This window comes from Protopterus annectens, chromosome 2.part2, assembly GCF_019279795.1.
Source record: "Protopterus annectens isolate FY-2018-M chromosome 2.part2, PAN1.0, whole genome shotgun sequence".
Taxonomy (NCBI): Eukaryota; Metazoa; Chordata; order Ceratodontiformes; family Protopteridae; genus Protopterus; species Protopterus annectens.
This window is the reverse complement of record NC_056730.1, coordinates 320,554,756-320,581,029: the sequence shown is the minus strand read 5'-3', so window position 1 is coordinate 320,581,029 and position 26,274 is coordinate 320,554,756. Positions and strand designations below refer to the sequence as shown.

The following is a 26,274-nucleotide window of genomic DNA, read 5'->3' as shown; positions in this document are numbered from 1 at the left end:
GAATGTCTAGGTAACCAATAATTTCATAGTTAATCTTGTTGGTAAATCTCAAGAAAGTAGTGGTTTTACTTATATAATCAAAAAATTCCACAAACACTTCTGATTTCCTTTCCACAAGATCAGTATGTCATCTAAAAATCTAACATACCTGAAAATGTTTTTCATGTGTGTTGAAGGGAATATGTGGACTTTTTCCCACTCTGTCAAGACTAAATTAGCTTAAATGGGTGCACATTTTGCACCCACTGCTACAACAGACTTTTGTTGAAACAATTCTCCTTCGAAGTACAAATAATTACTTTTAAGAACAGTTTCCATCATGGTAGTAGTAGTACTGCCATAGGTGTTAGTCAGTCTGTCACTACAACACAATGAATTGTCTGAAACCCCTTTCACATAGTTGTTCAAACAGGTAAACAGTAGGATGAGACGGTGGAATAAAAGTACTTTTCTTTCTTAGTAAGTTCTCACTTCTGTAATCATTGAGTTGTTTTACTAAAACAAATTTTTTTAATTCAAGTTTTTTGTATAAATTTTTAAACTAATCAATACATCAGCAATGTCCATTTTAAATTCAGGCACAAAATAAAGCCTCTCTTAAAGAGTGTCACTAGATCAGGTGTAACATCCAAACCACTAAAGCTGAAAATTTTAAAACGATCATTGTTGTGTATGGCGGGGGGCATCAAAATCAATTAGTGTATATTGTCCTTGTAGTGTTGTTTGTTGTTGTTCTGTTTGTAGCCTTTCTCTCCTGCCACCATGGAGCTGTAATGTCCATATTCTTCCCCTGGTAATGTTTATTTTGATTCTTTAGTCATTCGGAACGCCTCAACTGAGGCTGTTCCAAAAAATGCTAGACTTGTTTGATAAGTCAGGCTTGGAATTAATGCGTATTACTACACAAAATAACGAGAGGCTTATGGCAGAGTTACAAAAAGAAATTAATGAAGTGAATGAAAGTGTAAACAAAGATATGTTATTTTCATTCGATGTTTCTAAATACCATGACATTTTTTGTGATTTAGATAAATATGTGGCTGACAACTGGGACAGGAAGCAGCATAAGCTTGCAATAGATTCTAAAGATTATTCAAGTAAAACAGTGTACCCACTACCCAAAAACAGTGGAGAAACTTTAAATGATATTAACAACAGAAGTAAATATGATCACAACAGGGTGCACGATGAACTACAGGGATTTCAGACAATTGATTGTGTTGTAGTGACAGACTTTTAGCCACAAGTTAGGTACTGCATCTGGGCCTGGGGTTTTCCATTTAGAGGTTTTTCTTAACTTTGTTACAATCTCATTTCCCATTTCATATCCTGTACATTTGAACTTCTTATTCTTTCTTTTATTTCTTCAATCCATTTAGCATCTTTGTTATGTTCCAAAAGATCTTCATATATACTCCTCCAAAATGCATCTATTTCTTCTTTTCCTGGTGGTCTTTCAATTTATTTTACCTTGTTTCCCAATTCTCTATAAAACTTTTTGGGTCATCAATAAATTGCTTACTACTTTTCCTTTATATTTATTTGTGCAAGTTTTTCTGCCTGTGTTGATATTTTTTAGTTTAGTATTTGCGAAAGTGCATAATAACTCCTGATCCGTTATAATACTGTGCATTGCTTTTATCATGTCTATCTTTCTGAGTACTTTTGTTGATCTGCTCCCTCTTCTATACTCTTCTAACTGTGGCACGTCTTGTCTTAATTGCTTTATAGTTTTCTTTATTCAATACTTCCATGATGGCATTTGATTTTTCCCCGTCCTTTCCCTTACTACTCTGTGTTCTTGTGGTAAGACTATTAATTTTTTTTTTTCAAATAGAAATTTTATTGATTTTGCTTTAAAGACATAACACAATACAAAACAACTGCAATTAGAACAATACATTAATACATCAGAGATCATTCAAATAATAACAATAATAACTGTGACGATCGTGCCCTGGCCCAGCAATCAAGGAGCCTCAATACTCACCACTAACACCAGGGAGGTTGTCTCCTAGAAGAGGAAAGGATGACTAATATACACAGTAAAGTACAATTTCCCTTAAGTGCACACAGAGATCACAGTCAGTCTGGGGCTGGCTGCTCCCTTGCTCACCAGATCCCCAATAAGACTCCCCACTGGCACAGCTATAGGGTCCAGGTCTCAGCCTAACTGGGCAAGCTGGAACCTCCAGTACCCTCTCTGTCCAACCAGCGCTTCGTGTCCATGCCCAAGTAGCTGACACAACACACACTTTGAGATAAGTATTTATACAACTTCACAGACACTCCTGGGAAAGGCTGACACAGATTCTCCAGCTGTGCCCCTTTACCCAGACTATACGGTAGTAATTGCTGCCACCACCCAGTTAATTATATCAGCTACTAAAAGGCCCTTAAAACAGTGTCCAATTATTACTGTGCAATATTAATATCCAATGGTAATGTGACTGTACAGTCTAAGGCTTATTGGAAGGGCTTAGACAGTAAACTCTATAAATATATAATGTACTCTAAAGCATACTTCATCTCTACACAAAGCAGCCACAGGTAGAAGATTTTAAAAATATTTAATAATAAATAATTAAAACAAAATACAAAACTACTACACCAGAGATATATCTAAGAGTTTACAAATCACACAAACTTAAAATAATATCGTAGGAAAGATCTGATTACAGAGAAAAATACTTAATCTAACTTTCTAATCTTTAGCTAATCTTAGAGAAAACACAGTGCTACAATCCTACTTACATACATACAGAGCACAGGCAGTGCTGGTAAGTTAGATGTCCAAGATCAAAATGCCTCAGATCTCTTGTGAGAAATAGTATTTAAATATTGCTAACAAACATGTCTCTAAGGCCCTCCCAAAATTACATCATTTTTGACACTTAGGTTTTCCCAGTATTCATATTGCATCATCTTAACAACTGGTCTGAGTTCTCAGGCCACAAACTGCATTATTTAGCAATCTAGCACCTGCACAGAAACTTACAACAATAGAAGACATTTCACATGTATATACTAACAGAAACTAAAGCAATAAAGCACCTTCCATATCTAAATTTTAGTAATAAACTTTAACCTAAAACAATGGGCATGAAATCTTCATCCACCCGCCCTCGGGCCAAATTCTAACATGAAAGGATACAACATGCTTCACTGGGCCAGTAGAGTGCAATGTTGTCACATATTTTGCAGTTCCACATTTCACAGTGTCTTCTTACATTTAAAAACACAAGCCTGTATTTTACATATATTTATACAGTTGATAGAATTATATATTAAATTTTATTTGACTAGGCTGGCAGCCTTCGCCCATCTCTTCCCAGTCATCACAATAACTATCTACAATATGTACAATAGTGCTGCCTAGGGATAAATCCAACCCTGTGGATAAACATATTAATAAGAAAGAAAGCATTTATGCAGGTGGGAAGGCACAGTAGCCACTCAGAGTGTAAAGCCTCTACTTAGTATATAGACCAACCATGTCCACTTATATTGATCTTCAAAGGTGGAGAGGAATTTAAGAATCATAATGGCATTAGGATGGGGAAAGGGAGGAGCAAGGGAGGGAGGAGCATCAAGCAATAGATTAACTAATAATAGTCATCAGCCAGAAGTTCAAATAGGACATTCCATAATTTTTGAAGTATGTGCGTTTATGCTCATTTATAATTATGAGCTTATGAGAAGTAATGTACTTAACAGCCATATTCCTGAACCCACTCCAAGACATTTTAGAATGATCAAACCAGTGTTTGGAGATATAAAATTTAACTAGTAGGCATAGTGTTGTTAGTTTTGAAAATTTAAGTTTAGTGATGTGTAATAATGCCATCTCCCATGAAAGGGTTGATTTGTGGTAGCCCATCTTTTCAAGTCTCACTTTTAGACAGCACCAAATACTGTGAGAGTAGCGGCAGAACCAGATTATATGTAAGATAGCAGCATGGTCGAAGGAACAGCAGGGGCAAGCAGGAGATATATTAGGGTTGAAATTGTTTAAATGAGTGGGAGTGTAATATAAGTTATTGTTAATCATAAATTGTGTACAAGTGAACTTTTTGAAGGGGGAGAATAAAAGGGTGAATTTAATGGCTGATAATTTTTGTTCATTTAGAAGGGTGGTCCCTTGTTGATCCCAATATTTTGCGAATACCATCCTATCTTGAAACTGAATTATGTTTATGAATTTATGAGATCGGGACAGCATATTCTTTTTGCTTGTTAGGATCTGGATCAGATTAAATACCTGTAGGAAGTCATATTCTGGAATTGTGAGGGTTTGAATTAGAGATGTAATAAGTTCTTTGATTTGCTGCAGAATTATAATGTATTTTTTGATACTTTTAAGGTGTCTCTTAGTTCTAGTGGTGAGAGGAGCTTTGTGTTTGTGGATATCCCAGAGTGAGTAGTCTTTTATTAAGGGAAAGTCTCCAAGATTGATCATGTTATTATTTAACTTGATGTTGGGGTTTAAATGGATGGGCTGAAATACAAGGACAGCTTTATCTAGTTTCAGGGATTTAAAAATCTCTTGGAAGGATTTGATTTTACATTTCAGGATATGGTGCATTTTTAACTTCCTGAGAGTTAATGGATCTAAGAAGGGGAGAGCTTTGGGATTTACACTCTTTTCCAGAGCATGATTGTACCACATTTTTACCCAAGGGGGAGTCCAAGTATGACTGCTCGGATGGTAACTGACTACAGTAATTAATCTATTGGCTTGCAAGATTCTATAGTAGAGGCGAAGGTCTGACATGCCAAGACGACCTTTAGATTTTGGGAAAACAAGTCTCTGATATGACACCCTAACCGATTTTGGATGCCAGATGAATTTTGCAAAGGCTTTGTGAATTTTAAGGAAGAATGAGTTAGGGATGAATGAGAGAGAAACGTAAAGGTGATAAAGAAACTTTGGGAGGATGTTCATTTTAATGATAAATGTTTTAGACAGTAAGGCCAGTTTCATCTGCTGCCATCTATTTAGGTCTTGGGATATAGTTGACCATAATTGGGAAATGTTAAAATGTACTGTAGAAGATACAGAGTGATCATATCAAACCCATAAGTATTTGCAAGAGTAAGACATTTTAAAGGGAGAGTCTGGAAAGAGGTTTTCTTTATGGGCTGCTGGGTGATCAGGAATACATAGGATTTATTTAGGTTGATTTTATAGTCTGAGATGTGGGCAAATGTGTTTATGGTAGCCATTATTTTTTTGGTATCAGTCAAATGACATTCAAAATATATGTTTAGGTCATCCGCAAACATGGTCAAACTTACATTTGTGTGTCATATTCTAGGTATTGAGTAGTGTGTTGATTGTCTAATGGAGAGAAATAGAGGTTCAAGATATAAGTTAAAAGGAAGAGGGGAGAGGGGGCACCCTTGTCTGGTACCATTTGAGATTTTTATTGGTTTTGATAGATTCTTGTTTATGCATAGACACATGTATGAACTGTTGCATAAAATATGGATCATAATGATGAAACTAGAGAGAATGTCAAAATACTTAACACTTACATAATACTATGAACAGAAAACTCCAGTTGACCCTGTCGAAAGACTTGGATGCATCCAATATCATTGCGTATCTTGGGTTTTTATCATTTTTAGTAAGGCCAATCATAGATTCTAGTGTCAATGTATTGTCCCAGGTATGTCTTTGGGACATAAAACCTGCTTGCTCTTTGGAGATCAAGGATGTGATTACTTTTTTAATTCTTTCAGCTAGCAAGGAGGATAAAATTTTAATGTCTACGTTCATTAATGAGATTGGTCTGTAACTGCGCACATTTGATTTATCTAAGTTGTTTTTAGGGAGCAGTATGGTCTTTGAGTGGTTAAGGTAAAGGTCTAAGATACCATTGAGGGAAATACAGTTGAATAGATTAAGTAATATAGGGGCTAGTGTGTCTTTAAAGGTTTTATAGAAGTTTGGAGAGAAACCATCTGGATCTGGAGCTTTCCTATCTTAAGATTGTCAATGATATTGATGACATCTTGTAGGCTAAAAGGGGCAAGTAGGATCTTTTTCTGATCTTCATCGAGTTTTCGGAATGTGATGTTGTTGAGATAGTCTTTTATCTCAGGGATTGGGATTTGTTGGTTGTTCCTTGCATAAATATCTGAATATAGTTGGTGAAATAGATGGATATTTTGTGAGTCTGATTTATAAAGTGTGCCTTGGTAATGAATAAGGTTAATATTGGGTGATCTCTGTTTGTTTTCAATTAGTTTGGCTAATACTTTGGAGTGGGTTTGTATCCATTCAGAGTATTTTGTTATAAATCTTAGTTCTTGCAGGGAGTAGTTGGAGTGTTGTAACTCGAATCATTTCTTTTGCTTGTCTATCATTTCCTTTTCCAAAGCTGGGGAGTGGTTAATTTGTAGCCTGTCATCCAAATCTCTAATCTCAGGTATCAACCAGATTTCTTCTCCTTGCCTTACTTTTTTAAGTAAGTAGATTTTTGTATAAATAAACCTCTAATCATCGTTTTGCATGCAGCCCATTGGATGTCGTAAGGAATGTCAGTGTTGCGAGGATCAGTATTAAACTCAGTTAAAGCTAGTGCAATTTCATCAGTAACTGATGAAGTATGTAACATATTGTTATTTAGAGACCAGTTAGTGGTCGTATGAAATGTAGGGGGGCTGAGTGCAAAATTTAGTATTACAGTGATCTTTGAGTGATCTGAGAAAAACCTTGGATCAGTAAGAAATTTTATTTGCCAATTTTTTAGTATATCGGAGATTAGAAAGAAATCTATACATGACCAGGAGTTGCAGCAGTTAGAAAAATATGTATAATTACTGTTGTTATGAGTGTTCTCTCCAAAGGAAACAGGGTCAAACAGTCCAAAGTCTGAAATTAATTCCATCAAAGCAAGGGAGGCTTGTGTGTTGTAAGACTTAGAACAGCTACAGCAGTCAAAGTTAGGGTCAATTGCTGAGTTCCAGTCACCCCCAGAATGTAGTAGTAATTGGGAATTTGAGTAAGACATTGTAAATTTTCACAATGAAGTTGTGTTGCCCAGAGCAAAGTCCATAGATATTTAGGACTAATATTGGTTTGGGGAGTAGTGGGGTTAGATATGTGAAATAGCACCACCTACCCTCTTGGAAGACTTAATTAATTTGATTTCACAGTAATGTATCCTGTTTACCTCTGTTATATTGCATGGATCTCTACGGATGGTCCTAATTAATTTGTTCATTTGTTTTATCAAACTTCTAACTTTTGGAGTTTTATTAACCTTCTGCAGTCTATTTCTTTCATTGATCTTAATATGTCTACCCACTCTCTATTAAATCAAGTTAACTCTTCTCCCAGATCATTTTCTTCTGAACTGAGGGCATTTTTTTTTTGTTCACCATTTCCTGTGGGCATTCTATAAAAAGTTCCATAGCTTCTTCTTGTGCCATGTTCTTTTCAGTATCACCCTGTGTCATCAGTTCCTCTTTCATATCAGAACTCACTGGCCTATCACTCCACTGCATTGACTGTTGTTAGAGTGTATTTAACAGTGAATAAAAGATTGAAAGTAATTCTGTTACAAGTATGCAAAATAAATAAGGTATAAAATAAAGCTTGCTTAAATGTAGATACAGAGTTTAGTAATATGTGATCAGCATCCATACTAAATGACTGTGGCTTGAAAAATAAAGAAATCTGCTTAATGGACACGTTTCCTTACAGACTCAGCAAAAACGTAACAAAATAAGAATGTGTGCATTTCACACTGTCACCAAGAAAGCTGACCTCTTACAGACTTAGCAAAAATGTAAAAAACAGGATGTATGTATTTCACATTGTCAGTAAGAAAGCTAATCTGCTTTCTTAAAGACTGGACAACAGGACATGTTTCTATCATAAGACAGTGTTAACCAAAGAAGTTTGAATGATCAAGTCAGCATTTGTATGTGTTTTTCCACAAGGTGTTTCCTTAAAAGACAATATCAGCATTAAAGGATGAAAACATGTTTTTCTGCAAACACCAGCAAACAGATGTTTTCATACAAAGTCCAAAATAGAGTACCATGGAGAAAAACAGGATGTAAAACTACTATAAAGAGACTATAGCAGATAACATTGTTAGAGACTTTTTTTGTATTGTATCTCTCATATCATCTATGCTGTTTGAGAAGTAAAGTAGTACAGTGTAACTACAGCTGCAACAATAGTACGTGTGGTTTGTTATAAAAAGCTATTTATTGGTTACTGCTTTTAAAGTCAGGTGCTGCATCAGTGTATATTCTGCAAGTTTCTGTGGGCACAGACTGTGATAACTAGACTTTGATTTCAGCAGAATCCAGCCAGCAAGACCTAAGAAGACTTCGGATCCATCACAGTAAGCAGCACCTTGATACTTAATTTTTCAATGGCGAGCCTACCTGCATTTGAACACAGAGAGAGTGGTAAGCCTTGCAGAGGGTCACTTCAGTCAAATTCAGTCAAATTGCAGTAACTAACATTTGTACATATGTGTAAATCCTAAACAGAAGTATTCCAGTTTATGCAGCTTGTAGTAGTAAAGTTTCTCAGATGTCTGAATCCAGATTGAGCCTGCAGTACAGGAAAGTTGCAGTGCCATAAAATCTCCAAGAAAGGTGACTACCTACTTTGCACAACAGCTCACTGCCTGTTGTGTTTCACCAGCTTCTCGAGTGACTCTGAAAAATTTCCAGGCATCTGCAACAACAGCCTGATCACCTGTTTTCTTGCTAACTGATCAGACCTTTTCTGTGTCATATTTTTAGTATGGATGCTATTACACAAAAGTCAAGCAGGTGTAAGCCAAGCATTAAATTGCAATGTTGGTATACACAGCACATTAGTAAATGTAAAACCTTATTAGGGTAAGTTGATAGTAAGGCATTATGCAAATGGATTACAATATTTGACTGGTATCTCAAAGAAAACCATGTGGGGTATGACAAATGTTTATTGTGTAAATCATATGGAACTGCTTTCTGTGTACAATGTCATAAAAAAGTATTGCATGACATTATTCAAAGGTTAGACTGTACAGACAAAAAACTAATGATAAATAACCAGAAAAAGTTAATATGCTTACATTATATTCAGATGTTGAACAGTTGTGTCCTGTCACCACATGTAAAAGGTTTATTTCAGAGTTACAACAGGAGTCAAATCAGTTACTGACAGAACCACCAGTATATCTTGTTACAAAAGAATGTAATAAACTTCTCAAAGACAGACACAATAAGTTCAAGAAGTTTAGACAAGTTATACAAACATTTTTTTCAAAAGTGCTTAGGAGTTTTAGCTTCAGCAGAACAGGTTACTAAAATATATCAGGAAAACCATGCAACATTACAGGAAACTCTTGAACAGCAGTTACAGGATAAAGAAACTAAATTAGCTAAACTGACAGAGACCGACTTCCTGCATACAATAACTGATCTTAAAAAACACTGCAAAAGTGCAGAAACCTACAGCTGATCTGTAGAAAAGAGATATATTTCATAATATATTTGTGCTTTGAAAATGGTTAAGCATACATGGTAGGATCTGATGTATGACTTTCACTCAGTTAAAGCAAGATATTTATCAGTACTACAGTAAAGTAGAGTGTATGACTGTCATTCTCATAGCATAGTCAAAAGGTAAACAAAACAGTTCTGGTGCATAAAAATCAAATGGGAGTAGTTAATAACAATAAAAATCTGAAGTGACAAGACTAACATGTATGTATTATTTTCATATAAAGTACATCTGTTAAAATGCACAAAAGAAAAGGCAGACAACAGCAAATTTAAATATAAACGTGTTAGTTATCTATTTTGTTTTTTTTTCAATTTTTTAACACCATACCAAACAGTTAAAGTTCTGAATTTTAAAAAGAAATAAAATTACAGATGTTATCAATCAAGCAGTCTTTGAAAAATGAATGGCAGAGCAGTTAAATAAATAAACAATACTGAAATCCAAGTTACAAAAATATGTAAGCTAATTGTAAAATAATGTCTATTCATATAGTATAAATGCATAGTTATGCAAATCACAAATACCTATTATAATTCTAAGTGTTTTATAACTACATTTTACTATCAGATTGCAAGTATATTAACATATGATTAAAGGAAAAATGCTAAAAGGGTTAACTATGGTCTACAGAGTCTGAAATGTAAACTCAGACCTCCTCAGACTGGATGAATAGTTACAGGAAATAATGAGGAGATAAGGTTAAAAAACAAGACTGATTGCCAGACAAGTGGCTTGAGTTTTTCTAAAACATTGTTGTTATTAAAACATAATTGTTAAATGTTTACATGCAACACTATTTGGAAATTGTAATAAAACTCCACAATTGTGCATATATGCCACTGATAATCTGTTTGCAGGTAAATGTTAAAAGTAAAAACCTCAGTTATATCAAGTACAGCCAGCAGACTAAACTACACAGGAGGGTAAACAGCACAAACTTTATAAAAAAAATTATCAAATCAGACAAAGGTCCATAGTTTGTTAGTAACATAATAAAGCAAATGTATAACCAAAGTGTTGGGCTGGCATACATTCTATTCTCACAGCATAAGGCAAATAAACAATACTGCAGAACTACAGGGGGAGGGGTACTTTCTCAGTTTTACACTGACTGTGTGAGCAGTATTGCAAAAGGGTCTGGAATAAAGCTACAGGAAGAAGTCGTGTCTCACTCCTTCTTGACAGTACTCTTTCAGGAGGAGGGGAAAACAGGTATTAGTGCATTAGAAATACTGGTAAACAGATTAAACCTGACAGGCCAAGATATTTTATTCTTTAGTATTAAATTATTTATAACCTGTTAAACTGTAAAGCTATACAAGAGATGGTTTAACATTGCTTTATTAAAGCTATACAAGAGAGAGTAAAGATATGTAAAAATTGAGCAAGACTGGTCATTATTTTTTAATATGTTTTTGGCAAGATAATGTTAGTATGCAAAAGCATGAATGTTTCTAATTGCTGGGTATGTAGTTGCCTCTGATTGCCATTCCACTAGATACTTCCAAAGCGACACAAGCATTTTCCAAGATTTTGCTTGATGTTGTTGTTGTTGTGTCTTTCGGCTTTTCCCGGTTAGGGGTCGCAACAGCAGAACTCCGGTCTGCTAATGACTGGCAGTAGATTTTTACATGCTGGGTTGCCGGGCCTAACGCACAACCTTCAACGAAGGACCGCCCATTCACGCATGTCGCCACACAGAAGACGCTCTAACTGAGAATCAAACGGGCAACGTCTAACTAATGTTACTAAATTTGTAGATTGGACTAAGTGTACTTTACAGTCTTTGTATGTACAAATACAAAATAATTCAGTACAAATGAAATGAATGTCTAGCAATGAATATGTGTGGAGAACCATGTTTTAAAAAATGGGTCCAGGGTACCTACTAGATTGAAATGCATGAGTAGCAAACAGTGTGTGTAGATATGTACTGTATAGGACACATTGTAAAGTTCAAGAGTAATTTGTCAAGTTGTAATTTTATTACTAATTGTAATTTTCTCACTAATTTTTGGACGATCATTTTATCTGTACTAGTACTGGTTACCCCAGTTAGAGGAAAATTAAAAAACACTCTCTCTAAAGCCAAGAACACAGCATCCATGGGACCAGACAACATCCCAGGCTGCGTTCTACATGAACTACAGAACAAACTGTTACCCCACCTAAGTACCATGTTCAATCATAGCCTCGCCTCAGGCTTTGTGCCTGCTGAATGGTGCACAGCAATGGCTATTCCACTCCACAAGGGGGGAGCCACCAAGGACCCCGGGAACTACCGCCCCATTAGCCTGATGAGCCTGGTCTGCAAGGCCATGGAACATATCATCATGGAACTTATAAACAAAGACATTGGTAATCTCCAAACTCTGGATCCCACCCAGTTCGGGTTTGTAAAAGGCAGATCATGTCTCCTAAACCTGATAGACTTTTTTGAAGCAGTCACAAAAGCCACAGACAAGGGTAAGGTGGTTCACACAGCCTATCTAGATCTTGCCAAGGCTTTCGACACCATCCCCCACTCTGGAATTATAGATAAACTCACTAAACTATGTATAAATCCTTATGTCACAAGATGGGTTGCCAACTGGCTCATCGACAGAACCCAACACTGTGAAAGTAGCAGTCTCCAAATCCGACTTCAGACCAGTGACAAGTGGAGTACCACAGGGTTCAGTCCTGGGTCCTCTCCTGTTTGGTATCTACTTCTCTGAAGTACAAGCTAACACAGAAGATCTTTGGCTAATGAAGTTCGCAGATGACTGCAAACTAGGAGCCATAATCGAAACTCCTAATGATGTGGACATCCTACAAAAGGGCCTCACTGAGTCAGATGCCTGGTGCCAAAGCCATGGCCTCAAGCTCAATGCCAAAAAGTGCACTGTCATCCCCTTTGGTAAAAACTCTGTACCCATGAACTACAACATAGGCGGTAGTATACTTAACACCGAAAGTGTGATAAGAGACCTTGGGACACAGGTGGACAGTAGTCTCTCCTTTGATAATCAGATCGCCACAGTACTCAGGAAATCCTTCTACGTGGCACACCTCATCACAAAAGGTTTCTCATCCAGAAAAAAAAGAGGTCATTATTCCCCTCTACTCATCACTCATTAGACCCATTATAGAGTACAACGCCCCTTTTGGTATGTACCTCACAAGACATCTACAACATCTGGAAAGGCCACAGAAATACCTCACAATGGCCTTAAACAGATGCCCTATGCAGACCGTCTCAAAAAACTCCAGCTTTACTCCGTCGCATATCGCCTACTCAGAGGTGATCTCTGCCTAACATACAAAGCTATGTCAAACCCAGAGCTATTAGACATGCTCCACTTAAAGAAATCCCAATCCCTCCGAGCTACATGCTCTAGGGACCTAAACCTTGTCACCACAATAAACAGAACATGCCGGAGGGATAGATTCCTGTCCCAGAGACTTCCCATACTCTGGAATAAACTACCTATCTATATCAAACAAAGCTCCTCATTAGCACTCTTCAAGAAAGGTGACATTGATACTGCATATTTTTAGCAGTGTAAAAATGCTTGCAGTAGCACATAGTTTTTGTCTCTTATATATATTACTCTATTTCTAATCTTTTGGCATAAAATGATTAATGAAAGTAAACTGTTAATTCAACAATATTACTCTATTTCTAATCTTTTGGCATAAAATGATTAATAAAAGTAAACCGTTAATTCAACAGTTGCAGAGAGTTAATAAAAGAGTTCTAAGTCATAAATGAAATGTTGTGATTGCAAAAGAATAAATTAATCAAGTTAAAAATAAAATTAAAGCAGACACAGCTCATAACTGATGGAATATTTTCACAGAATTGTCTGCAAAAGAAAAGGTTGTTAGACACATTCACTTTTGGTAGTAATACTTGATATCATTGTATTAATTATGTAAAATTGCATTTTGACTTGTATCAAAAGAAGACCAAGGTTTTGTTTCTTAATGTGTCTTCTGTAAAAAATAAAAAGAGGGAATTGTTAGAGTGTATTTAACAGTGAATAAAAGATTGAAAGTAATTCTGTTACAAATATGCAACATAAATAAGGTATAAAATAAAGCTTGCTTAAATGTAGAAATAGAGCTTAGCAATATGTGATTAGTATCCATACTAAATGACTGTGGCTTGGAAAATAAGGAATTTGCTTAATGGACATGTTTTCCTACAAAATCAGCAAAGAATCAGTATGCATTTCACATTGTCAGCAAGAAAGCTGGCCTCTTATAGACTTAGCAAAAATGTAAAAAACAGGATGCAAAGAATGGACAACAGAAAAACAATCTGTATGTGTTTCTATCATATGACATTGTTAAGCAAGGAAGCTTTGAATGGTGCTTTTATCAAGTCAGCATTTGCACAAGATAGTTCCTTAAAAGACAATATTTCTCTACAGGATGAAAACATATTTTTCTGCAAACACCAGCAAACAGATATTTTCATACAAAGACCAAAATAGAATACCAAGGAGAAAAACAGGATGTAAAATCACTATAAAGAGACTATAGCAAATGAAATTGTTAGAAGTATTTTGTACAGGAAAGGCATTATTTATGCTGAATGAGAAGAAAAAGTGGTACAGTGTAACTAAAGCTGCAACAGTAGTACGTGTGGTTTGTTATATAAAAAACTATTAATTACTGCATCAATGTATAAGTAACAGAGTTAGGTGCTGCATCAGTGTATAGTCTGCAAGTTTCTGTGGGCAACAGACTGTGATAACTAGACTTTGATTTCAGCAGAATCTAGCCAGTAAGACCTTAGTGTCTTAAGAAGACTTAAGATCCATCACAGTAAGCAGCACCTTGATACTTAATTTTTCAACTGTGTCAGAGTTGCCACAGTTTTCCTGTTCTTTCCTTTGCTTTATAACTCCAACTGAACCTTTGCACCGGTTTCCTATGGGAGGCTCCAAAAGTACCTTCACTTGTCAACTGATTAGATGCTTACTGTTCCACTGGTTTCTCCTAGTTTGGGTGTCCATTACTCTTACCTGTTGTGCTGTTATTGGAGTTAAATTTTCTACACTAAACCCTTACTTTACAGGTAAACCATAACCTCAGTTTCCTTCCCCATTACTAATTTTCTTTTCTACTTTTCCTCTGTTTTCTTATTTTTGTATTGTAAAATTTTCCATATGCGGATATCTTTTACTGTATTTCTTTTCAAATATCTTTGATGCGACTCTTTTTGCATTGATTAGTTTTGCTTTCTCCTTTGCATAAATACTGCACCATATCAAAACTCTTTTTCTTTCCCGTGTCCATATTTCTTCTTCAGCTGTCTCCTGCTCCTTTTGTTTCTCCTTCCTTTGGGGACTATATTGTTCCATCATGCTGTGATATGACCTGTGTTACACTTTCTACACTGAATATTTCACTTCACTTCTATTTTTTAACCTCTATTTGACTAATCTTCTGTTCTACATTCCCTCTTTGTGATCTTATTTTTGTTTATTGTGAAATTTTCCATATATTTATGCCTTTTTCTATATTTCCCTTCGAATATCTTTGGGGCTGCCTTTTTTGTGTTGATTAATTTGGCTTTCTCCTTTGCATAAATATTGCACCATATCAGATCTCTCTTTCTTTCCCATGTCCATATTTCCTTTTTATACCCTTCAAACATCTCTAAATGTTGTTCTCTAGATTTTTGCACTTCCACAGTCGCTTCTTTTTCCAAATGGTGCAAGGTTTCTTGGCCTATACAGTGTTTTTCACTGATCTGTTGCATTAATGAACACAATTTTTATTTGAAGCTTCTGACAGTTTTTTTTCTTTCCTCTAATTTCTCTCTCTTAAGCTTTTCATATATCTTTTGTCTGGAAATTCTGAGCTTCTCTCATAATACTAACAATACATAATTTTTTCTTATCCTCAATAGTCCACTCTATCATCTCTATGGCACTTTTTTGGCCTATCAGTTTTTGTGATTTTTGTAGACTGGTACTTCATTATATAACAGGGGGTCCATACTCCTCCTGGGCCAGGCCTAGCACCGTTATAGGAGTATTTCCATGTCTTGAGGATTCTAGACTGTCATTTTTTCCAGTCCTGGTACCAGTGCGCCTACCAGTATTGGGCACTTTTTTATCCTAGGACTTGTGCAAACAGCTATCTTCTTTATTTTTTAACCTACTTCTGTCCATAATATATGCTATATAAAATACAGTCTATATATCAGTGTCATCTTGGTGATATTTTGTGAAAAACAGAGTCCACCTTGTGAAGGTACTCATTAAGACTTGAGGATGAATTCAATTCCTGCAAAACTTTTCTCCTTTTGCTGATTTTATCACGATTCAATTTAGACCACTCTCTCCATTGTCTTAACATGCTGTTGCTCCTATGTCTTTTAAAACCAGTTCTGCCAGGGACACCTGTTGTGTGGAGATACATAAAGTAGTGAACAATTTTCATTTCTATGCTGTACTCACAATTATGAGCTCCCTTACCCAATGGTCCATGGTCAGCTTGATCCACTGAATTCTAAACAGGAAAAGCATTCCTCCTAGGTGGGGGAATGCAGTAAGAAGTTGGAAGCACCTCTTTGATTGTGCAGCAGATCACTGTCACCTACAACTCTCCAGTTGCTTTTTCCAAATTCCTTCTTTTGGGTATCTGTTCAGTGCAAGATTGTTTGCAATCAAATGCCACTGGTTAGTTGGAACATTGTTATTACAGTTCATTACAAGGAAGTGAAAGAGCTGTTAATGGACTTTTCTTCTTCTAAACTTTTGTGAACAATTCCTGCAATGGAGGCCTGGAAAGCACACTGCTGATCCTGAAGTATAAAGTTTAGCAGCTGCCTGTTGATGTCATTAGACAAAAACTGTATTCATAATTAAGCTGGCTTTCTGATGACTGTGCCCAAGGCTACTGCTTTTGTGCAAACATCAGCAGTATCATAGGTGCATTTTATATACACTTACTAACCATGAGGACTTTGTATAAAAGTTTTGAGAGTTGTTTTAGGGTGGCATCTGGGAGCTGCTCACATTATCTACAACCCATTTCATAATGTCTCCTTGGTACTGCAGCATGTGCTTCTGGTAGTTAACTACCCTAATGCCATTGGTCCCAAAGATACAGACCTTTTTGCCAAACCTGTCCATGATGTGGCTCTAAATCTTTTAACTACTCCAACAGAAATGATTTCTGGATCAGTCACTGGATTTTTGTATGAATATTTAAATTTGTCTTCAGCCCAGTAAAAATTGTTTTCATTTTCCCCACTGTGTCTCTTGCAAAGTATAAGAAAATTACAATCTTCCCCATATGGTGCTGGATTTTGAATAATTCTGATGTAGTGCATGCACTCCATATGTTGGGGTTTATGTTAACTGACTGCCTTCCCATTTATACCATGCAATGAACGAACTGATGCTCACAGCATGGGGATAGTAGCCTTGGATTGTGGCATCTCAAAGGAAGTCAGATGGGTAGACATCCATCTGTGGTTTATCCCATAAGTGATAAATCCATTACATTATGACAGGTCAGCCTTTCTAGAAACAGAATTGTCATAATAAGACTGTTTCTAACAATAATGACATCTGGCAATAATGTTTCTAAGGCAGAGGCGTAACCCAAGATTTGTCATCCTAAGGGAAAGTCAAGACTCTGACCAGCCCAAGGTTTCCCATTACTCTAAAGGCTTTAGTGAAAGACATACATTTTGGATGAGAATTGGGAGACACTAATAATTCAAAATTGACCAGTTTTAGACAGGGGAATATCACAGAAGTTTTTCTTTGTGGATATTGATGACAGGAAAACCATCTTTTTATGTGAGTATCGGGTACAACACTGTCATTCACATGAACAGGATGCCTGTGAAAGCACACTGGGAGGTGAATTATTGACTATAAAAAATTTGGTATGAGGAATGTAATAGTTTGATAAGAACTGTAACACTTATTCTATGTGCTGATTGGCTGACCATCGTGCCTTCCTAGACTGTACTTGAATCAATTCATTTACCCCATCCTAGGTTGTCACATGGAGGGACTGTTATTCAGGCAGCCATGAGGATGCCTTGTGCTCTCATCAGCATCCCAGCAATGAGGCTACACAGTATAGGCCATAATCCATTCCCTGGGTAAGATGAAATCAGCACACATCACAATAGGAGCAGCTATACCCTCCTTGAGTGAATGGACATGCCTGTGCACACATAAGGACTGTCATATAAGCATCATGGTGGTCAAATGCATGTTCTAGTGTTAACCTTGAATCATTATCCTTCCACTGATGGTTTGTGCCACTAGACAACCCCAGTGTGTCTGCCTCCCCACCAAGACAGGCATATCCAACTTCTCCACAGCAGCTCCAACAGATCAAACTCAGGTCATTAGGACTATAGTTAATGCTTTATCCCTCTGTAGCAACAGAACTGGCTACTACAGTGAAACAAGGAAAATGATAACTAAAGGAGGTTAGCACCAGGGAGATGCTGATTCAAATTCTCCCTAGCTATGTGTTACAAAGAATGCTGCTCAATGCATTTAGTCAAGGATCAACAATGCTGGAAATGTTTTAAAGTTCACTGAAGACGATAACATAATCAGGAATGCCTACAAGGCCTTACATAAGAGGAGAAATTGTCAGTAATACAAAGGCTGCACTTGAGTAGAATGGGTTTACAAACAAATTCCCAGGGGAAGACATGATACCTGCTCCTGAGGCAAGTAGTCCAAGCCTTTTCAACCACCACCGCTGAAGTCCTTCTCAAAAGTAAGCAGTGTGGGGGATCAGGAAACTACACCTTCCACCTGTAGTTCCTTTCCAAGAACATCTAGTGGGTCAGACCACTGTGTGAAGAGTAAAACCCAGCAACAGACCCCTCAAATCTACAGCACCTCATGAGGAAGCACAGCACTATACTGCCATGTAGGGTATGTGAAAGAGATGAGCCCACACTCCAAGTCTCTTAGCTGGTCTTATCTTCCTCATGTCTCGTACCTTTAGTTGACTGGCCTACTGAGAAATCTTTTGGACAGTGTTCTTTTAGTGTCTTTCTCCTGACTCCATTTCAGCAAGGTGGCAAAAAAGGACATGAACTTTACTTGAAAATACAGTAAGTGGCAGTGATGAACCAAGGGCAAAGGTGAAAAGGATGCTGTACAAAGGTTAATGTCAGAAAAGACAACAATGGTTCTGGCCTACACAGACTTGGCTTGCAAGGACTACTATTAGTTTTCTCTTCAGGTATCAAATGGGGATACATTTCTCTGATGACCCTGAGAAGTTCCATTTCATGGAGAATGTTGGGGAAGGAATGGGCAAAATAAATACAACCTTTTAACCCAAGAGTTTGACCTAGTTTCTAACAGAAGGTGAACAGATGTGGACAAACAGTTTCAGGGCCTGTTTTATAAACTATAATGGAGATAGATATTTAAAGTTTAACTTTTACCTTGCCATCAAAGCTCTGAATACTTTACACCCACATGTGCGCGCACACACACACACACACACACACACACACACACACACACACACACACACACACACACACACACACACACACACACCACTTTTACTCATTCACAGGAAAGTAGTAAGTATCAGAGTCAGTCTCATATAGGTCATAGGAAGGTCAAGCAATGAGGGTAGTCATCATGGATTCCATACCTCTCAACCTACTAGTGCAAGAAATGTGGACAAAACCTAAAATAATGGGGGGACAAAGGCCCAGAAACAGGGACAGATTTTAAATATTGTGCATATTAACTTAGAAATTGCTAGAATAACATGACTTGTGTTGGCATGTATTTTCTGATGGATATGAAGTCTGAAACTTGTACATGTCACTACTTAGTGACTTTAATCATCAGTGATTTTTTTAGAAACTCCAAACCAAAAATAGGAAGCAAAAATCTGGATATCCTGTGAAAGTCTAGACAGTTGAGCAGTATTAACTCTGTTAATAGTAGTGAACTACTACAGATATAGTACTGTTGTGCTTGTAACGGCCTGTATATTGGTCTCTGCTTTAGGGGCTATGAGCTGCTTGCATACTTAATATTTTATAAGAATTGTACTGCATTGGATGCTGGCAAGTTCTTTTTTCCCTAAAACTACTATTTCTCTACACTCTCTTACAGTTATTTTGCTGTACAACTCATTCTGAACTCTGTTCCCTTTCCTAAAGTGCGGTCACAGCTAGAAGTCTAACGACACAGAAAAAAAGGATGACAATCTTTAACTAGAAAGGGACTGTTCTGTTTTGAAATAAGTGTAGGTCAATATTTCAGATATTTTCATAATTTATAGTAATCTAGGAAGCTTGGAATTGGCGCGCACACAAATGGGATGACAATTGTTCTTTTTTCTCCCTAATTTGTTTTAGCTTCCTCATCCTACAATAGCTTGCTAAATTATTGACTGTAGGTTTAGTGTTGCAGCTATTTACCTGCTCTAACATACTCAATCTGCAAATGACATAAAGGGCTTATTTATATCCCTACCAGTACTGGATAGCTAGACAAGGGCTTTCAAATTAAAGTTTTCTAACTGTATTTAGGGTGATTGGCCACATACCTGTTTTTGAAAGTTTATTTTGAGTACGCTATGGCCAAATTTGGCTCTACCTGCTCCACTTGCACTCTCTCTGCTCAGGCTCACTTTGCTCCCCTACCCTACCTCCATTTCCCACCCACCACCACCACTGTACCTACATTTATAGGTTCATAGGTGTGTTCTAGGCTAATGTCCCTGGGGCCTTTACAAGCTCAGCCCATATGGTTATCTGGCATTGTGCCACCTGACCTAAGTTCCCAGTCCCTCTGTTGAGTAAAGCCACTGGAGTGATCCCTGGGTTGAATTTTCTATTTCTCATCCACTCAAGATTTCTCTTGAAGAGGGTCAGTGAGGTGCTCTGCTTGACATGTATGGGAAGTCTATTCCATAGCATGGGCAGTCTCTGGGTTATGAACCTGCTCCTCCAGCATTTTCGGTTGATTGTGGTAATGAGGTTGAGGTCCCTGGAGCATGTGGTGAGGAGTGATTGGGATTTCTTTAGAAGTAGCATTTTTAACAGAGCTGAGTCAGACATGGCTTTGTAAGTCAAGCAGAGATTGCCTCTAATTAGGCGATATGAGACAGAGAATAGTTGGAGTTTTTTTAGTCTGTCCATATAGGACAAATGTTTAAGGCCTAGGATCATCTTTGTGAGGTACTTTTGTGGCCTCTCCAGCTGTTGCAGGTGTTTAGTGAGGTACATGCCAAATGGGGCATTGTACTTGATGATTGGCCTAATGACCTCTTTCTTCCTGGATGCAAAACCCTTAGTAATAAGATATGCCACATAGAAGGACTTTCTGACCACAGTTTCAAATTATTCATTACAAACCACACCCACAATAACCATCATCCAATTAAACAAAAAAGTCATTAAAAATTAAATCACCCCTTAATTAACCCCACCCATCAAGATGCACTACAAATGTATTTAATCACCATCACATGAAATATTTAATAATAAACTAATCTGTACACTAAAATAACTAACCCAAATAACTTTTTGCACATCTTTCTTTCCATATTAGAATGTTACCCATATACACAGCAGCCCTATTACTCGTCAGCTGCACACTTGACCTCCTACCGCACTGAACTAAATGATTCAATTTACTCCCATACTGCTCATATTCCCCTAGTCACAAAAAGTCAAATTCAACTGCATTATCATATCCCCCTCTATATTTAACACATACAACTTATCCAACAAGCCCCCTACACTCTATTCCCCACCACAATTCTCTCCACATCTCCCTAAAATATGACAGACACATAGTCAAAATCCTAAAAACCTTAATAAATATAGCTTGCAAATTAACACTCTGAGGATATCCACCCAACCCTGGGCCACCAGCTATACTTAATAATACACCCCCAAGTCTTCTAACCATTCCCAGAATCTACTAAACCACCCTAGAAAAGCAGCCAGTCTCTTACTGTTAAACATTAATATCAGAAGTATCTCTAACAGAAATCCATGCGCTACACAGTACTATCTCTCTAGACTCACCAATATCATTATAACAACTGAAACCTGGCTAAAACTTGATAGCAGCGATAACAAAATTCAATAAACACTTACCGAAACAATTTTAGCTCTCTACAAAGCATAGCTCCACTCCTACTCCAGTCCTTCCCACAAATGCACCGGCTCTCTCCTTTCACATTGGCTGTTTCCTAGATAGCCTCAGTGACCATCTCCCAACCTTTCTACTCAGGCACCACATTAACCCAACAAACATCCTACTTGCTATCAAATAAGGAACAAAAGAAACTTTAACCCCCCAAGACTTCACATCCACCCACAAGCTTTGCAATTGGTCACCACTTAAGCACCTTCCCCTAAATGAGGCAGTAAAACACGTTAACTCAACCTTCTTAAACATACTGAACACACAAGCCCCTCCCAGAACTACAAGCATAAAAGCTAACTTTGCCCCATGGCTAAGAAAAAGAAACAAGAGCACTGCTAAAATCAAGAGACAAGGCCTGGGCACAATACCACAAAACTACAACCAAGACTAATAAAACAAGACAAGATTAACTACTATAATAAAATCCAAACCATATACCAAAACAACCCACAAAAGTTTTGGTCAGCTATTAACAACATACTTCTAACAGGTAACTATACAGATAGTATATAGCCACCCAATTCAGTAAATACTTCACCAAAACAATTTTAGCTCTCTCTAAAAAACATAACACCACTTCTTCTCCAGTCCTTCCCACATATAACAATAACACCTTCTCCTTACAACCTGTCTCAATTGACATGATAAAAAACTTCTCAAAAACCTAAAACCCACTACCCTTGCAGCTGACATCCTACCAGCACTCTCTATATAAAAGTCACTGCTGATTCAATTGCTTACCCAGTATCCATCCTTATTAACAGATCCAACTCCAAATATCAATTCCCTACTATTTGGAAAATGTCCCATATCATTCCATTACACAAAGGAGGCAATTCAACTGATCTGTCCATTTACTGGCCAATTGCTATCCTTTCACCCTTGTCCAAGATTCTTGAGAGATTTATACATATACAATTCATGGACTAACTGCTCACTAACAAACTTCTATCAAATACCCAGCATGGATTTCATCCCTTTCACAGTACTAAATCTGCTCTGATTTTCACTAACACAGTCAATCTTCATAGGAATAATGGCACATTTGTTTCCTCTAACTTTCTTGTCCTGTCAAAAGCCTTTAATATGGTCTCACACAGCAATCTGTTAACGTACTATCCAATCTAAATCTCAGTAGAACACTCTTGCATGGTTACAAGACTACCTAACTGGTCATCAGCAAGCAGTTCAATGGCAACAGAACCTCTCTCCCCTTGTACCAGTTACCATAGGGGTTTCTCAAGGATCTCTTCTGGGTCCCCTACTCTTTACACTATTTACTAACAATCTTCACACCTCAACACCAAATGCTTCTGTCGTTCAGTACGCTGAAAAATCCTCACTAATATGTGCTGCTTCATCTTTACAACAGCTCCAAATTATAACACAAGGCTTATTATCAAAAGTTGAAACATGGCTAACTAATTCTTAGCCCCAACAAAACAAAGCTCATGCTTTCCCATCCTACTAGACCCACTCTGCCCCTCCCATCTTTTAATATCCTGTCCATGAACTACACCATCATTTCACCCATAACCCACACTAAGCTGTTGGGAGTAGTAACTGATAACAGTATGACATTTGTTATCCATATTGCACAGACCATAAAGAAACTGCAGAAAAAACTTAGTACTCCATACAGAAGCAAACAGTCCCTTACCAATCACACAAAATCTACTATTGCACAAACCCATCTTATTGCAACTCTCCTGTATGCTTCACTAATTCTCACTAAACTAAAGACTTAGCAAAATTAGACTCCTGTTACAACAAAACTGCCAAGTTTGCCACACGTGCTTTAGAGGACAAACTACTGCCTAGCTCTCAAACAACTTAACTGGTTAGAACTCCTACAGCTCTTACTTTATAAACAACTTACTACGGCCCATAAAATCCTTAACCAACCAGAGAAGACCCCTGCCCTCCAACATCTAATACTTAACCACACAAGTAATCATGTCCTATGGTCTAGTAACAAACACCTAATGAAAGTAACCAAGACCAATAATGCTGCAGGAGACTACCTCTTTTCAAACTGTATAGCCAAAATCCAGAACACATTACTCACAAATATTTTAACTACCACCAACTTGTCCCAATTTAAAAAAAATACTTAAACTCATTTATCTAAAACAAGCCTTTGCTCTTGCACTACTCCTGTATACAAAATGCATGCCCTCCTCTGAGATATATGTGAATCCTGCAGAAGTGCAATTTTGACTCTGTGTTAAAGGCATACATGTGTACATTTCAATGTAACTCATACTTGTAAATGACATTCTCTGTTTTATATGGAGCTTTCTCTTCGATTATTATGGACCCTATAGAGGTGCTTGTGTACACAAGACTTTCTTTACTTCATGCTAAATGCATAAGTATGTACATATCACAGAAACCTGTACTCCTAAATGTTTACATTTCTCTATTTTATGTGGAACTTTTCTCCCCAGGCCTTCGCTGAAAAAGGACATACTTCCAGTCGGACTTTCCTGGTAAACATATGCAAAATAAAATAATAAATAAAAGGTATGATGGACCCTCCCCTTGTGTAACTGCTCTTTCCCTATTTTCTCCACATCTAAAATAATGAGGTACTAAGTGGGCTGACATCCTTGTATCACCTAATATATGTTTGAGGTATAAGAATATAGAAACAAATGACTACACAGAATGGATGTGTAAACTCCATAAGTTATTCTTGCTGTGACTCACTGACTTATGCACTAACATAGCTTCCTTTAGAAGGGAAAACCAGGCCTTAGGTGCTCATCTTTCCAAATCAAGATAGAGCAACAACAGGACTTCATTTAAGTACTTTAGTATAACCGAAATCTCACCACTACAGTAGTGGTACACTTATTCCTTATAATTACAGTACCATTCCAACCTTAACTGTTTTTAGTGGTTGATAGAGATAGTGTCTTACAACAGAAAAACATATACTTCCTAACAAGCTGCTCTTCCATTATTACCTCTATTATTTCTTTTAAAAGTATGCTCCAGACACTTAAGACGAACTTGACTTCTGCCATCTGCTTTATCTGGGGCTATGCATCACTGCTTCCCAGAGAACACAACCAGTCAGCTACAGAACAGTGGTTTATGTGATCTAAAGGTTCAAATACATAGTGTTCTATTATATCACAGTTTCATGGAATTGGTATTAAATCATCCTTGCACTGCTAAGATTCACACATTATGATTTTTCTTCTTTATGCAAGTGCAATGAATAATCAAAACAGGTCAACAATGAATAGCAATAAAATGAGTGATGTACATTTAGTGAAATCATCATAATAGGCCTGAAAGCTATTAAAGGCATATTATCAGCCCATAAAGTGTTCTATATGTACACATTAGGTGCTCCATTCTGTGACTCATTAAGAAAAGAAAAAGAACTGAATAATTGCTCCATTAAAAAAATCCTACTCCTGACTACTTATGCGACAGAATGAACTCTATTCACTAAAATGCAACATCCTCTACCTTATAAAATTATTACCACTAATAACATCTGTACTACATAAATCTAACTTGTCCAGACAATGACTGAAATAGGCCATGACTACTGATTCAAAACCCTAGTATATGAACCTTGTTAAGGTAATTTCAACTACATGTCAAGACACAAACTAATACTGATTAAGACTGCAAGTTATGCTCAAACAGCAAGTACAAAAATGAGCCTGCAGTACTGCATTGTATTTTTGCAATAAACAAACTACTGGCCTAAAGGAAGGTAAACACAAGCAGATTAAATTTCCGTAAGAAAACCAACTATCAATCCCCAAATCCATCTGGTATGGATGACAATCCGCATTCTAAAAGAATGATTTCTCCCAAGAGCTCATTATAGAACAACAAGCAAACCTCTGTTACACTAAGCTGAACCTTTCCATCTGTATTTTACAGAAGGTGGCAAAAATTTCCATGAGATCCAATGCACCAGACAACCATCGGGGCCCAGGTCCCCAACACCGAAAGGGCAAAACACTGACCACTCGGAACACCAGTGGGGAAGTAATAGTAAATAATCCATTGGCCAACCTGATAAGAACACTATAATGGAAGCAAAGACAACACACTCATGTGGGGGGCTTTGCCCCCCCCCACCCCGACTAAATATTCCAACTCTGAGATTGCAATACTGTGGAGGTAAGGGGCAAAGGTCGACATGCTGGACGAGCAGTTACTTTTCGTTATGCTGGACGAGCAGTTACTTTTCGTTGGTTCCCAGTCGGTGCTTTGTCCTTTTGGTGTTGTAGGCTCGATCATGTGAAAGTCAGGTAACTGGTGTTTCGGTTATGTGTAGGGGACCCCAGGACCCATATTTCACACTGTAGCCATTTCAGTTAAAGCTTGTTACAGAAAAAGACATGAGAATGGCAAAGTCAAAAAGTTAAGTCAGAAGCTCTCATCCTGCAAGTGGAATCTTGCACTCTTCCTTTACATCAAAGAAAAATTATCCTGCCTAAACTGTCATAGTGCTTACAAAGTGAATACTAGTAAAAAGAAAAGTCTTAACTCTGGAAAGAATCTTGTGTCAGTATGGTGGACAATTTAATACTC

The 26,274-nt window shown here is 37.2% G+C and overlaps 1 protein-coding gene across 1 annotated transcript in view; it reads right to left on the bottom strand.

The window, feature by feature from the left end:
* PAM (peptidylglycine alpha-amidating monooxygenase) overlaps nucleotides 1-26,274 on the bottom strand; it is a 2,584,515-nt gene that overhangs the window by 1,551,075 nt on the left and 1,007,166 nt on the right. The window contains exon 8 of the mRNA XM_044063879.1: nucleotides 15,524-15,539. Coding sequence (XP_043919814.1) covers nucleotides 15,524-15,539 — 16 coding nt within the window. The remainder of the gene's footprint in view (nucleotides 1-15,523; nucleotides 15,540-26,274) is intronic.